Source organism: Dermacentor variabilis, chromosome 9 (genome assembly GCF_050947875.1).
Source record: "Dermacentor variabilis isolate Ectoservices chromosome 9, ASM5094787v1, whole genome shotgun sequence".
NCBI classification, from domain to species: domain Eukaryota; kingdom Metazoa; phylum Arthropoda; class Arachnida; order Ixodida; family Ixodidae; genus Dermacentor; species Dermacentor variabilis.
In genome coordinates this window covers 144,954,527-144,971,070 of record NC_134576.1, presented here as the reverse complement: position 1 = coordinate 144,971,070, position 16,544 = coordinate 144,954,527, and the positions used below count along the sequence as shown (strand labels likewise).

Below are 16,544 nucleotides of genomic sequence, written 5' to 3'. Positions count from 1 at the left end.
CCTTGATCCAAACCCTGGCAGACAGATACATCGGGACAGGAGGAGATAACATCGTTAAGAGAGAGTACAAAGGCATGGCCAATCCCAAGCTTGATGCACCCATAACGAAACAAGAAGTATATGCCGCCGCTCTAGCATTAAAACGTAACTCAGCCCCAGGCGAGGACGGCATCACGAATGCTATGTTAAGAAATATGAGTGATCAGCAACTGGAACGCCTAACCCGGTACTTCAATGAGAAAATCTGGGAAACGGGAGAGCTTCCTAATCAATGGAAAGAAGCGACCATCATCTTAATACCTAAACCGGGGAAAGCAAGAACATTGCAGAATCTCAGGCCAGTATCTCTAACCTCCTGCTTAGGCAAACTTTTCGAAAAGGTCCTTCATATCAGGCTTACCAGCTATATCGAAGGGCATGAACTTCTCTCGCACAACATGTACGGCTTCAGACAACATCTTTCTACACAAGACATATTCGTGAGGCTACGAGATGACGTGCTGCAAAATGTCCCTACAGGGGGAGAGAACATCATAGCAGCGCTTGACTTAAAAAGCGCTTTTGATACGATCTCCCACACCATCATACTTGAAGAGCTCGAAAGAATGGGCTGTGGAATTAAGATCCACAATTACATCCGCTCTTTCCTTACTGAACGTAAAGCCACAATAGGTATGGAAAATATTCGATCTTCCAAACTCCCAATGCCTAACAGAGGCACACCACAGGGTGCCATCCTCTCACCACTTCTATTTAATGTCGCAATGAACCGCTTGGCACGACAACTAGAGAAAATTAACGACCTCAACTTCGCGTTTTACGCAGACGACATCACGTTATGGGCCTGCAAAGGCTCGTTAGGGCAAAAAGAACAAACTATCCAGGAGGCTATCGACTCGGTGAAGGACTTCGCAGAACAAAACGGTATGCAATGCGCTCCGGAAAAATCTGAGTTTATCCGGATCCACGGGCGTAACTAAAGAAACAAACCGAGCATCCACCTAACTATGGGTGACCAGACGTTACCAGAAAGAAATATGATCAGAATACTAGGACTATGGTTACAAAGCAACAAAAGAGCCACTCACACCATTGCGACTCTAAAGTCAAGCACGAGGAGCATCGCTAGACTAATAAGCAGAATTACAAAGAAAGGTAAAGGGCTCCACGAAAACGAAACCATAACACTAGTCCAGGCTTTTATTCTTAGCAAAATAACATACGGACTAGCATATCAAGAGCTAACCCTGTCGGAAATCAAAGAAATCGACCTACTAATACGTGGCGCGTATAAGGCAGCGCTTGGGCTTCCTAAGAATGCGGCAAACGAGAGGGTGCAAGCTCTAGGCATATACAACACATTTGAAGAGTTAAGAGCAGCCGTTCTTATGACACAAAGAGAACGACTATGCCTGACAAGCACAGGTAGAAACGTTCTGTCGCGTTTAGGCTACCCAATGCGACCGCCGTACTCCAAGGAACAAACGACCGCAATGCCGGATCCAATACGCGAGCGCATAGTGGTCTCCCCAGTCCCACACAACATGAACAAAATTTATCACACAGCGAGAAGACAAGCGAGAGCTAAACATCTTCAGAAAACCTTCGGCAGTAATCAAGACGTAATGTATACTGATGCAGCTAGATTTAGCAAAGGACATGTAATAGTGGCAGTTCAACCCACACGCCACGGAACGCTTCACACATCAGCCTCGATACGCACTAGGTGCACTGCAACAGCGGAAGCAGCGGCGATTGCTCTCGCTATCGCATACAAGGAAAAGCAAAACAGCTCAGCTTTAATAATGTCCGACTCACAAGTGGCATGCAGAATGTATCTACAAGGCAACATACCACAAGTCGCCCTTAATATCATAGGCGACACATTGAAAGAAGATCATGCAATTTTATGGTGTCCTGGCCACGAGGGTATCTCGGGAAACGAACAGGCACACACTCTAGCTCGAGGCTTTACTAACCGAGCTGGAGATACGCACGACGATGAAAAAGACGATCGCTTACTGGTCCGCGATATACTGGAGCACCAGCGAAGAACACGGCAACAGTACGCTCCACCACACAAACTACTCAATGTAGAGGAGGCGCAGAAATATAGAAGAATACAGACGGATACCTACCCACATTTGGGTAGATACCATAAAATAAGCCCAACCTTGTACACTAACTCTTGCCCGTGGTGCGGGTCATGGCCTTCGTTGCCTCACGTAACATGGGAGTGCGCCAAAAGACCTCATGCCATTAATTCACCTTTGGTACTCACCTTGCTAAGGGAGCCCTGGGAGGCCATCCTCGCTCTTGCTGACCTCGAGGCCCAGAAGGGCCTCTTGGACCAAGCTGGGCGGGTCGCGATGGCCACTGGAGTCTTGGAATAGGGACCCACCCTGCACCGCTCCCTTCCGCCACTTTTTTTTTTTTTTTGCCTCATCAATAAATGTTTATTCCTCCTCCTCCTCCTTTGCGATTGACCTTTAAGCAGGGTGAAAGTGCGACGTAGTAAGGGGACTCTGATAAATAATTATACAGATCCGTTCCACATGTCGGAACCTGAGAAGCGAAGGTTTCGTGAAGCGGTTAAATAAATGCCATGCGACTGATTATATTCTGCACGAGGCTTTGTGCCATAGCTATTACCTCCCATTCAGTGTAGACGGCAAGGCACGGGGAACCCCATCGCGCGACCCATGTGACCGCGCATTGTACTGTCTGCGGGATCGGCAGCCTTTGCGTTGGGAAGAGCTCGTACGATGAAAAGTTTGAGTGGTTTATGAACCAACAAATTAGTGAAACTGCATTCCCGCTTCCGGTAACTACACAGGACGTCACGGCGGAATCTGTCTATCTCAAGACCAACAGCTGTTGCAACGTGGATGGCCGACTAATTCGGCCAATTAAGCATACCACTGATATTCTAGCCCCTATTTAATGTATATCGTTAATTTAATATTTTCATTAGGGACTATTCCTAGGCGTTTTCAGGGGCCCGAGGTTTCCATTATTGTCAAAGGTGGCGACAAAACTAAAACATTAAATTACAGATTACATCAAAGTACATCAAAACATCAAATTACAATTCTGCCGGTATCTTCCAATGTAGCTGAAAAATTAATACTTAAACGGATGGGATTATCTTTAAGTGAACACAATACTATGACAACTTCTTAATTCGGTTTCACAAAGCTACGTTCAACAAACACAGCTCCAATGTTGCGAAAAGAAGTCATACCCACTCGGAATTTCCATTGATTACTGCAAGGCATTTGACAGAATTAATCACGTTACACTAATTTTTAAAAATATGGTTCTCCCGCAATAGAGAGTAGATGTAAGCATGAAACGGCTACCGGGAAAGCAGATTGGTTGGTGATGATACTAGCCAAAATCTTAAAATTGGTATAATGCGTGTTCGCAACGGCACACCCTACCCCACCAAACCACAGCCCACGAACCTGTTTTGAATTGAACTTCACTGCAAGCGTCGTCTGGGCCAAAGAGCCATCGCACCGGACGCTACCGGCTTGGTCAAGCGGCGTGGCGCAATCTCTTGAGCCGCGGAACTCACGGACCGCTGGCGTTGAACAGGCAGCCCTGCCTCAGCGACAACCAAGTGTGTGGTGCTCTGCATCGTCTGCCTCTTGAACGTCGCCTATTGGAAATGACAAATAAAACTTCAGCGTACTAGAAGCTACATTTGAGTGATATTGTGAACAAACAGTAGGAAGAATTCGAAAACAATATTTTTGTAACTTGTTTTGACAGTAACTAGCTTTTGTAAGCTTTTGTACAAATAATTGGGGGTCAGAGACTGCATTTTCTTAATTTTTGACTGGTTGCTTGGATGATCTCGTTCTATTCTTGCAACTTCCCTGCAAAACGGCGCTGGTTTTTGACTCAAGATTACTTGAAGATCGCCGACAACGGGAGCTAAAAGCATTTCATGCTTTAAACTGGAGAACTGTGGATTTCGGAGTAACTTCCTGGCCGTCATAAAAACCTACTTGCAATACCGGCATCAAAGAGTTGGAATTAATGAGTGCATATTTTATAAGAAAATAATTTGCACATGGTGTGCCACAAGGCAGCATTATGGGCCTACTTCTTTTTCATTTATATATTACTGATTTAGTAAACCATTAATAAAAATAGCAAATATATTATTTATGCAGATGACACGAGCTTCACACGGGCTACAATCTATATGCACTTGTAGACAGAGCAAAGGGTGTCCTCCTCGAATTACTCAACACATGGAGCACAAACGATTGCTTAAATGTAAGCGCCTCGAAAACAAAAGCCGCACTCTTTGGTCCCAAAAAGAAGCCCGTAAACTGTAATGTGGCCCTCATCATTTGGCTCAGCGGCTATTGAAATTGTGCCTCTAGTTGAAGGCTTACTGTGTGCCTTTTTTAAATGAGAATACGCGGCGCAACAACCAGGCCGAACTTGTTGATGCTAATGTTTCCCGCACCGTACGCGCCTTATCGCGCTTGCGATTTCTCTTGCCACAAAGAATTAAACTTCTATTATATAATTATCTCTTTTTATTCGCGCTAACTTATTGCTATCTCGTATGCAGTACAACTGACGCGAACTTATCCCGGATATATAGACTACAGAAAAAAAGCTGTGTGGATAATTGTAGACGTTCCACGCGATTCACACACTAAAGCCATTTTCGGTGCCCTTAGTTTACAATCAATACCTGTCATCGATAATTCCCTTTTATTGAAGCGATATCGCTTTGAGTGAAAAAGAAACGATTCCTTCCTGAGGCAGCAGATTTAACACTGCTCGCCCGTCCACACAGTGCACGTGGTATACAGATATGAAAAATCACTTACGTTCTAATTCCGGTCGCCAAATGATCCGCTACTTACTCCTAATAACACTAAGCTATGTGCCACAATAAAGTAATGCTACTTTCCTTTTCTACCAAATATTTTTCGTGTATATTACACCTGTGTGTAATATGCACGCACTGTAGGATTTTCTACGATGTTTGACATTGTGTAAGATTCCTGCTTTTTGCAAACACTGCGGTTGCTGTGCGTCAAACGGGGTGAAAAATTTTGCGCCGCCCCCCTCTTGTGACTGATTGTATGTCGCCTTTGATGTTGAAATATAAGTGATCGATCGATCGATTTATTTATTTATTTATTTATTTATTTATTTATTTATTGCTATGACACTTTATCCGATCCTGTAGGCAGTGCAGCAATGAACTAGACCGACTAAGCAGATGCGCCAGACCCCAAACTCTAGAAAAGTAGACATAAAAAGGCTCGCTTTAGTAATGGAATTGTGCTATTGATGACGTGTAGTTGTTGCCAATGAGGATATTTAGGTACCATTTGTTTTATCACTGAGTAATTACATAAAAAACAGGTCCAGCGGCCGGAGCACCCGTGAGGGATGGTATCGCTGTCCTGTGTGTGAGCTACTCGGCAAGAAAGCAGCACCCAGCCACAGTCGGGAAATAATTCGGGGAGGGTCCGCAAAGAGATCTTGAGCTGAAAAAGTCCGCGCTGTGGGAATTGGTTTAAGCGAAGCTTCATTCATTGTGAGGAACGCTGTTCCTGCAATTAGAGACCGCGTGACCCAGTTGGCCATTTCCACTCGTGATGTCGCCGCTACAGTGGTTGTTTCCCGAGAAATCCATGACGTCATTCCCTAGTTTCACTTCAAGGAGCGCTGTATACCCTTAGCTTTCTGTGTTGTACATGTGCCAGCAAAAGAAGGCGAATATGAAATTCCTGATCAGTGATGACAACTTTAACATTTTCTAAAGAAGTATTTGGGGAAGAATGGCAGGGGCCACTTGTGCAACAACGATGGTTGCGAGAGAAGTTTGACCATACCACTTGCGAAATCGCCCTTTGAACGCTGCGTGGCCAGCTGCTGCGCCGTAAATCTCATTTATAAGCGTCTCCCGTAAGACTGTCAAGCATTTGTCGCTTTGGCGCCCACCAGTGGCATGCTAATTTCTCAGCCCGTGGATTACGCAGAACTTGTGGACTTAAATAATGCGCAGCAGATCCAAATAATTGGAATCTACATACAGCGAAGCTTTATGTGAATGCATAAAGAGTCGAAACACGAGTCAACGTTTATTGAATGTCTGCAGAAAGTGACAAGGAAGGCTTTATGCAGGCACTGCAGAGAGGCTAAAGTGCAATGCCGCGCATGCGCCAAGCCGAGCTTTCTGGTTCTTTTTTTTCCCGCAAGGCTGGCGCCGCAGCTGCCGTGGATGCGCGTAGCTGAGCGCCATCTGGTGCTGGTGCAAGGAACCCGGGTGCAAGCGTACTCCGCTGTGATTAGTTGGCCTATTCGGCATGAGAACAGCCAGGCCGCAGCATCCACGGTCACGAAATCCGGCGACGTTTGCAAAGCAGAGCTTCGCTTAAAAAAAAAAAAAGAAACAAGATCGATCATGCATGTGTACAGATTTCGAGTAATCTCCACTTCCGTCTACGTAATTAGGAAATAAAAAAAATTGTCGTTTCAAATAAATTCACAGTTGCTGATAATTGTGTAACCATGGCGTGCATTTTGCAAGGACGTTATCGCTATTGATGCCTTATTGCATAGCACACAACTACGTAAATTGCATCGGGCTCCGCAGCGACAGTTGGAAGAGCGAGGCAGATCGATTGTCCTTGCTGATGCCTCCAAATACAAGAGTGATTTTAAATCGTGAAGCAGGGCGCGTTCAGGAGAGCAGCTAACATGAATGACAGCTAGTGGTATCCCTAGCGCATGAGCGCGGTATTTGTATGCCTCCTACAAATATTTTCCTATAATGATTATATTAAGTTGTTACAAAGGAAAGCCATACTGGTTCCTCGAAAGAAAAGCCTCGCAGTTGAAGAAAAATTCGTCCTGGTCCGGGACTCGAACCCGAGGCCATCACCTTTCTGGGGCAGCCCTACCATCTGAGCTAATCAGGCGGCTAGCAGATCGCAGGGCGAAGGCGAATTTGTCAACAACTCGAAGCAAAGGTTACTAATGATTCTATATGAAGCATGCCTGCTTGGCAAGAGCTTCTGTCTTTGGCTGCCGCTTGCCCCGGGGGTAAGGCTCACCCGATTCTCTCCACGGTGCTGTCACTTTAAGGTAAGCATAACTAAATGCTCTGCAAATATCTATTATTTCTCTGGAAGCTGTCCTTTTCTGTAACGTGAACTTGACGTATGACAGCGTCATCCGTCACGCGCTCATCCGCGCTCACGGAGTATTAGCCTGCGGGCGAATGTTAAACGATCGCCACGTAAATGTGAGAAGATACGTTGAGATAAATCTTTGCAAAAAACGAGTATATAGACCTCGTGTTTAAAAATTAGAATACTTAATTTCCGGGGTTTTACGTGCCAGGACCATAATCTGATCATGAAGCACGCCGTAGTGGAGGCTCCGGATTAATTTTGACCACCTGGGGTGCTTTAACGTGCAACCGATGCCTGCTAAACGGGCAGATCTTTTCTCTCTCTCTCTCTCTCTCTTCTTTCTTTTATTTTTTTCTTTCTCTCATAGAATTGTAGCCGCCATGCCTGGGATTTGACCCCGGATGCAGCGCAACGTCATAGCCGCTAGGCCACCACGGCGGGTCCAGACCTTGATTACACACCATATATATAGTAGGATAGTGAGCGTATGGCAAAAGCTCTAACCGCGTAAATGATTACAAAATTTGCCATAAATATTGGTATAAAGGGCGACCGAGCGTCGCAGCTGCCAGCTAGCTTTCTCAAAACTTCTTTGAAACTTCGTGGAAACGGTCTTCGTGGAAGCTTCTTCACATTTGAATGAGCTTTGCGAAGACTCTACATGGCAGCATCAACTAAAGGCGTTCATAAGTCCATGCGGATTTCTATAGAGGCTCGCACTGGGCTGAGGGTCTTCTTGATATATGCCTGCTCGATGTTTGCACAGGGCACCTAAATATTTCAACGCTAACAGCTTTCTTTGGGAGCTGAACGCGCTTTCCTGTATCTGGCCTTATGCGCGCCCGGGAATCCCCGTTCGTGCAGTGTGGTGGGCTGGCCTCGCATAGCTTCGCGAGTGGCTGCGAGGAGGCGTCACTTAGTCACTGGAAGCAAGTGACGTCACTTGCTTGGGGGTGATAGCTTCTCCGATAGGTGCGCGCACGTCGGGTGAATCGTCACCAGGTAACGACGACGATAGCTTTCATTCTCGCGTCCAACGTCATCAGCGTTCGTTTCGCATAAAGTACAGAGAGAAGCGTCGTGTGGTTTCCTCAGAGTAAATAAAATACAAAAGTCAGGCTGCGCAGTAAGTTTGTGCGTTTTGACAATATCTAAAGCACAAAGAAAACCTTCTAGATAAAAAAAAAATGAAATCTTTAATTCACCTGCTAAAAAATTGCATTCACTCGTCCAAAAGCATTGCGTACCACTACGTCAAACTTTAATAATAAAAATCATTAACGTCTTAAACGTATAATAAAATTGTGGGATTTTGCGTGCGAAAACCACGATCTGATTATGAAGCATGCCGTAGTGGGGGACTCCGGAAATTTGGACCACCTGGGGTTCTTTAACGTGCTCCTAAATCTAAGTACACGAGTGTTCTCGCATTTCGCCCCTATCTACATGCAGCCACCGTGGCCGGGATTCGATCCCGCGACCTCGTGCTCAGCAGCCCAACACCATAGCCACTAAGCAACCACGGGGGGCAAGCATGTCATCTCATATAATCTTGCATGTTCGTCCGATTCAAAGTCAGTCATTCAAAGTTTCATCGATAATTCAGCGGGGTGAGAAAGCTGTTCGCTTAGTTGTGATAATCAGCTTCGATGGTTGCTGCATAATTTTCTCACGGATGGCCTCCTTTCTTTGTGACTTTTGTCAGTATCTCTGCAAAGTATAACTATTCCATCTTCTCCAAATTGACTTTCGTGTCGCGTTAATATAGCCTTTTGCCACCACTTCTTCTTATACCAATCTCATTATGCATCGTGCTACCAAGTTCAATCTCCGCTGCCTTTCTCTCGTGGTATTTATCCTTCCTCGCTGCGTGAAGAAACTGCTGCCTCTCGTATCTTGGACCCACAGTCAGAGATGTCTGCGGCCCTTGCCGTCCCTTCACTTGTCGCTCTTTGCTTGTCACCTCAAACATCTCTTTCGGCCTAATCGTCCAAGCCAATTAAAGCTTTTGTAACCTCAACGAAAGTGTTTTCGGTTCCACAAAGAGTCGATGGTCGTCCCACCGACTTGCACACTTCGCCTTGGACGCCCGACTGGCCATCTTGAACGCCGTCCAATTTACTTGGCCATTATACGCACAGTGTAGCCGGAACGTTCCTTCTCTTTCTCTCGTAATCACTCGTTGCGGTCCTTCGAAGGCCTATTAACGAGACGGGACACTCTACGGTCGCCGTTGCGCGCGTCAATTCGCCGCAGTAAAGAATAGGGTGCACACACGGCATAAACCACGAGCGGGTCATCAAACACACCCTTCGCCTCGGCTGGGCTCGCGGCGCACGTCTGCGATAGCAGCGCCGCTTTCCGGTTCGCGTGAGAACATAAGTGATTGCTCGCGCGCCGTGTACGCGCTCCTGCTGTCCAGCGCCAGGCGGCCTCCGCCAGGACGTGCAGCCTTCGCGGGGCAGCCCGCATGAGCTCCGACGCGAAAGAAAGGAAACGGGCTCGTTCTGTCGCGTTGCGTTTCGATCCCGCACGTCCTTTGTCCGATCGCAAGGCCGCGAAGCGCTGTAGCTCGGCGAGAGATGCCCGGGCAGACTCGTGTTGTGTCCCGAGCGCACTAGTGGAGCGACTTGCCTCAAGGGGAGAGGGGACGGTGGTCGCTGAGCAGCACCGTTCCTCTCGGGCTGCAGACACGGGAAGTCGTGGGAAAATCATACGCGATAAAGCTTTTACATTGCATAGCCAGTACAATTGGATGTTCCCTAAAACCAGTGTTTGTCTACTTCACTGTGAATGCAGCTTTAATGCTGCCGAACACGAATTCGTATCGTTGCCGGAGAGACTGAAACGATCTCCCAAAGATGTCATGAGAGATCGGCATAGCGAGATAAAAAGTGTTCGCTTCTCCACGTTACCACCTTTCTTTCTTTTCTCTTTTTTTTTTCTAACCTTGTTTAGTGGGATCATTAGAGGCCAAAATTAATGCTGAACGGCATGTCGCAAAAAATAACAGCATTTCTGGTTCAGAACATATTCTGAAGGTTGGAATATACTTCGTCGGAGCAGAGCACAGAGCTTCGGGAAATGAGCTAACCTTATTGGCCCTTTCTTTACTAATTTAGTTCAGTCGAAGTTAAAGGTAAACGCCTCCTAGAAGTCACCCCACAGAAGGGCGACCACTTATCGTTCCTTGTAGGTCTCCGAAGCAGTGAAGCAGGGAAGATAGCTACTCAGGTCGCTGATTTAAAAAAGAAATAAATAAAAAGGAAGGTTCAGCCAAGTGCCGAAGCTAAAGAAGACAAAGTCGACGCATATAGTGGTTCAAATGATTGGATGAATAAGTGCCGTTTTTACCTCTTTATTCTGTATCTTATTCATGTTCAATGTTATCTCATTTCCTACCTTATTTGTATCGTATTTCACGCGCAATTACGTCAACCTGGTGTTATTTTATAAGACAAAGTTTCATATATATATATATATATATATATATATATATATATATATATATATATATATATATATATATATATATATATATATATATATATATATATATATGTGGAGCCAGGTGGGCTGATCCCAGAGATAGTGCAATCTGTGGTGCAATGCGGTTTATTTTGTACTATGCTGGCACTAATTACGCCTCTCCCGTTAATTTTACCTGCTCCGCGACTAATTGTCACATCTTGTGGGCACCAGCGAAGCCGCTTTCCAGGCGCCATTGCCTCCAGCGAGTCCTGCTCAGTACAAGTGAACTGGCTCCATTTCCCAAAAGTGTCTCGTACAGCGGCTTTGCCTCAATATGTCTTTATGTACGGCGGTGCACAATTTACGTGGGTATGGCGTAATGTGGCTAATTTTCGACGATATTGGCGCTAATTACGTACGTGCCGTTAACCTCGTATGCCTACTCTGCCTTTAATTTTCGTTTCTATCTACCTACATTCTGATGCCTATTGCGACTCGCTATGACGCTGTGAAGGCGTGAATGGGCCGGTATTTTTTCAGGAGTGGTTACAACGTACCGAGATCCCAGATACACCAAACCTTGTGTGAAGTCAGGCAAGAAGACCTTGTCTTCCATAAATTGGGTAGGCTGTATCAGGAACGCAGTCACAGTGGGGCACGTGAAAAGTCTTTTGAGTGCTGGAGGCGGTATATGGGCACTGGGGTACAGAAATTGCGTAACCAAATACACAAATTACTTTTACTCAAGCATCAGAAAGGTTACATGCCTAACTTATGTTACAGCTAGTCGGGGTCTTATGGTGTAAATTTGCAATCGTGCTCGCTCCCTATTCGTAGTGGAAACGTTTATTTTGCAGAGGGTGTTTGGGCAGTAGGGTAATGAAACCCCCCCCCCCCCCCACACACACACACACGCTTTCCTACTGGTGGCGCCCGAGGCTGCCCTGCGCCGCTCGAGCCCGCCGTGACATTTTGGGACCGTACATGTCGAAAGCAAATGACGCGGAGGGGGGGGGGGGGAGTAGCCGAGCAAGCATGACATTTTTGCACCATATTGCACATTTGGAGGCCTTACAATTCCTTATGAACTCCAGTTTGTGCTTGATAAATTATACCTACTATGACATAGTGAGCTCTTTCAAATGCCACAATACCTGCTCGGATGGACAAACGCACTACCAAGCGTACGCCTCTCTGAATGTCATGCGAGAGGCTAAATTTAGCTCCGATTGCGTCATGAGTGGCGTGAGAACGGCGCCATCTGCGCACACGACACAAGCATGGTCGAGTATAATGGCTTCTCTCCTCTACACAACAGTACGAAAGTAAGGTGCGTGGGCAGTATGGGTGCAAAGATATAAGCGATAATAATATAACGTGTTTTCGTTACGCCGGTTTCAGTGATCGGCCCCCTTTGAGCCTTTCTTAAGACGTCTCGCGCCAAAATATATTATCGTTATTTTGCGAACGTATTCCAATCGGAGTGCTCTGAAGCCAGAGATGAGTGACGTTGAAAAGTTGTTTGCCACAACATGGTTCAGGGGTGCGCATCAAGAGTTGAACTCCTCAGCTTGTACCTACATGCAAGCAAGAGACTACAGGGTGTTTTTCCGCGCTTGGAAAGTTCACGGTACTTAAAGGTATCTCACCAGATGTAGCTCGTAGCTTCTACGCGTGAAGGATGCAGGAAAATAAATACGAACTGGAAAGAAACCACACTAGTATAAAACAAGGCGACAAAAGAAGCGCCCTGCATGCGATGACTGCTCTATCCGAAAAGCAATTGTAGCATTGTTCTTATTCCTTTATTTTTATCTATGTCAGTTAACGGCACTTGCTTCCTGAGCGCATCGTCAAATTAACGTCAAGTTGTCGGACGACTTACGATGCTGTTGCGCTTTACCTGTGAAACCTGCCGTGCCAGCGCCAACTGTAGACTCGAGTAGACGCTATGCAGAGATGCCGACAGCTGACTATACGGATCCTGTGGCATTGATGTGACCTTCATTCAAACGAACGCCTTCTACGTTCAGTCCACTTTCATTTATTTGCTGATCTTTCGAGGTTAACAGGCTAGCTGTGCATCAATAAACCGGGGCTATGCAACAGCGAGGAGCACCACTGAAGAAGGTACGGGCGGGTCCCGAGCTGCTCGCTGTCAGTCAGTGAGCCTTTGTGACACGCTTGCGAACGAGCAGACGCGCCTGCCTGCGGCCAGCGGCACTCTTCTGTGAGAGCGTCATGTTCAGTTATTTAAGTGTGGGCTTTCACCATTCAGGCGTCGAATGTACTTGCAGCGCTTCGGTTAGTCAGGAAAAGTTTCATTCAACGTGCGTTGCATGTCGAAGATACCCTTTGACTGACAAGGCACTTGATATTGCCCCCACTTGATGCTTCATTCGAAAGAACATGGTGACGACGAAGGGTGGAGAAGCGCAGTATACGCAGTCGCAGATTAAGATTTTTGGCTGAGCTCATCTGCCAAACTGATCGAAGAGCATAAATGTTCGCGTTTTTTCTCGAGTGCGCTACCAACTAACTTCTACGCAAGACATCGTTTGGCACGCATTTGTCTCCGCGGCGCAGGTGGGCGAGAGCCATGTCAAACGTCTCATTTAATGGCAAGTACAATTTTTGTAGTGACTTCAAGCGACAAGAAGTGCGGTTAGTGCCCGCTTTGGGACAGGGGCATCATTATTCAGATAACGTGTAGTGCATTAATGATTTCTCAAAAGTATTCTTGAAGTCTCGAACATCAACGAAAACATCTATCATGCGTCGGCGAGATAAGTTGGAGAACGCACAGTGTAGCATGGAGGACGCATATTTTGGTGCCGGAGTCCATAGGTACAACATTGATCCTTCTGCGCGAGTTCTGAGAACATAATTGTCGACGCGGCACCGGAAAGCTGCACGTATGAGTCATTGTCTTCCAGATATGTCTTCGGAAAGCAGGGTCGTAAATATGAGTTCTGGTCACTCACGGTAAGCAGAAACCACGATATGTTGCTTACATCTGCATGGGTTCTGAAAATACGATCGTTTCGGGGTTTCAAGGCATATCAGAAAGTCAAAGTGATTGAGAAGCTCAGCAGAAGGCCGGACTGACAGAACTTAAGCAGATTTGCTAAATTTCTAAGGAATATGTAACCGAAATGCAGTTTCAAGCACATCTGCATTTTGCGTTCTCTGTGGTACCTTTGTAATCAACCGCATTGTCTTCTCCGACACATAATTCCTAAACCAAGACGTTGTTGGCGACTGAAACCAGAACCTCTCGCTCCGACCAGACGTACCTTCCTCGAACCTTGTCTTTTCTGTCGAACTCCGATAAGAGTGTTCATCAAAGGCCTGCTGCAAGGCGTGCGTGACACGCGTCCTTTATTGGCGCAGCCTTAGCTAAGCCTCGGTCGAGCCGTCGCGCGCGCGGGCAGGACTGAAAGGGCTGCCCCCGCTGCTCGCAGGCGGATGATCGGCCGGGCGTGCGGCGGCGCCCGCTGAGCGGCGGCGCGATGCAGCGTGCCCGGTCGCTGTCGTCGCTGCCGCCGGAGCCGTTCATGATCATGCGCAGCAAGGCGCTCAACCGGCGCGTGGTCATCAACGTGGGCGGCGTGCGCCACGAGGTGCTGTGGCGTACCCTGGAGCGGCTGCCGCACACGCGGCTGGGCCGGCTGCGCGAGTGCAACACGCACGAGGCGCTGGCCGAGCTGTGCGACGACTACTCGCTGGCCGACAACGAGTACTTCTTCGACCGGCACCCGCGCTCGTTCGGCGCCGTGCTCAACTTCTTCCGCACCGGCAAGCTGCACTTGGTCGAGGAGATGTGCGTGATGGCCTTCAGCGACGACCTGGAGTACTGGGGCATTGACGAGCTCTACCTGGAGTCATGCTGCCAGCACCGCTACCACCAACGCAAGGAGCACGTGCACGAGGAGATGCGCAAGGAAGCGGAATCCCTGAGACAGAGAGACGAAGAGTACTTCGGCGAAGGACGCCGAGCCCAGCTGCAGAAGTTCCTGTGGGACCTGCTCGAGAAGCCCACCTCGTCTCTGGCCGCCCGGGTGAGAGGCGCTGTCGAGTGTGTGTGTGTTGTCGTCCTCCCTCTTTCTCTGCTGTCGCTTTATTTGCTGTTCCGCTATGTTTGTTTGGTTCTTCCGTCTCTCTCTTTTCGTTCAGCGCGCAGCAGGTGCTCTCTCTCTCTCTCTCTCTCTGTCTGTCACCGTGCTGTCTTAATGCTCTGGGGATGGGCAGCGCGAGAGGCCGCGCGTCGCCGATGCAGCAGGCGCCACGGGCGCAGCGGCCGTGGGGCGTGGTCAGAAAAAACCAAGAAGCAGCGAAAACGCGACCGTTGTCCCCCAGGTGGTGGCAGTGCTGTCGATCCTCTTCATCATCCTGTCGACGATCGCGCTGACGCTCAACACGCTGCCCGAGCTGCAAGAACGTGACCACAAGGGAGAGGTGGTGGACAACCCCAAGCTGGCGCTGGTCGAGGCCGTCTGCATCACTTGGTTCACGCTCGAGTACCTGCTGCGGTTCCTGTCGTCGCCCAACAAGTGGAAATTCTTCAAGGGAGTGCTCAACGTCATCGACCTGCTGGCCATCCTGCCGTACTTCATCTCGCTCTTCCTCACCGAGACGAGCAGCAAGAAGCAGGACCAGTTCCAGGACGTGCGCCGCGTGGTGCAGATATTTCGCATCATGCGCATCCTGCGAATCCTCAAGTTGGCCCGCCACTCGACCGGACTGCAGAGCCTGGGCTTCACGCTGCGCAACAGCTACAAGGAGCTCGGGTTGCTCATGCTGTTCCTGGCCATCGGCATCATGATATTCTCCAGCCTGGCATACTTCGCCGAAAAGGAGGTGGCCGACACCAAGTTCACCAGCATCCCGGAGACTTTCTGGTGGGCAAGTATCACCATGACTACCGTCGGCTACGGAGATATCTGTCCGACCACGCCTCTGGGCAAGATCGTCGGTAGCGTCTGCTGTATCTGCGGCGTGCTCGTCATTGCGCTGCCCATCCCCATCATCGTCAACAACTTCGCCGAGTTCTACAAGAACCAGATGCGCCGGGAGAAAGCGCTCAAGCGCAAGGAGGCCCTGGAGCGTGCCAGGCGTGAAGGCAGCATCGTCTCCTTCCACCACGTCAACCTGCGCGACGCCTTCGCCAAGAGCATGGACTTGGTCGACGTCCTTGTGGACACGGCCCATGGCACCTCCCAGGTACGCCTTCTCTCTGCCGCGTAGACCTGACGTGGCAATTTCTGTCTCCACATGTTTTTCTGTGTGCACAGTGTCGACTGTTAAAGAGCGTCTTTTGAGTTATTCAATACAACCTGATATTACGTGGACATGCTAGTCCTGAATTGTTCTAGGTTGCCCAGAAACGTTGAAGACCTTGCTGTGTTGGCGAGCACTGTCCGAAAGTTTGCAGATGTGCATGCTCATATGACCGCACAGCGTTCTTGCACATAACTGCGAGCAATAATTTCACGTGAAGCTGGGTTGCCTAGAGTGGTAGCTGTTCCCCGATTCCTGAATAACAAGGAACATATGCAAAAAAAAAAAAGAGACAGAGATTTCTAAGGACGTCTCCTGCCTTCAAGGACTGCGTAGGCACAAATCTGAATCAGCTATAGAAGTCTCAGACAGACAGTGTTCTTTTATATAAGTAGGTATAGTTGCTGTGAGCGCCCGTTCTTGCACTGCACTTTGAAAAAAATGCTCTCCAAAGTATGACCAGCTTCCAGACGCGCGGTCAGCCACCGTGACACCGACCCGGAAGACCATCGAGGACGCGAGGCAAGTGAATCCGGCGCGCTTCTCCGCACTCGTCGAAACCCCCGCGCAGGGCGACGCCATCAGCCTCGGTGAAGAGTCCGCGGCCCGCCT

At 48.2% G+C, this 16,544-nt stretch overlaps 1 protein-coding gene across 1 annotated transcript in view; it reads left to right on the top strand.

Annotated features, from left to right (window-relative positions):
* Shab (potassium voltage-gated channel shaker cognate b) overlaps nt 1-16,544 on the top strand; it is a 37,982-nt gene that overhangs the window by 13,685 nt on the left and 7,753 nt on the right. Inside the window, exons 2-4 of the mRNA XM_075669795.1 lie at nt 14,117-14,713; nt 15,012-15,875; nt 16,504-16,544. The exon at nt 16,504-16,544 is cut by the window's right edge and continues 181 nt beyond it. Of these exons, the coding sequence (XP_075525910.1) occupies nt 14,165-14,713; nt 15,012-15,875; nt 16,504-16,544 (1,454 nt within the window). The 5' untranslated portion in view covers nt 14,117-14,164. The remainder of the gene's footprint in view (nt 1-14,116; nt 14,714-15,011; nt 15,876-16,503) is intronic.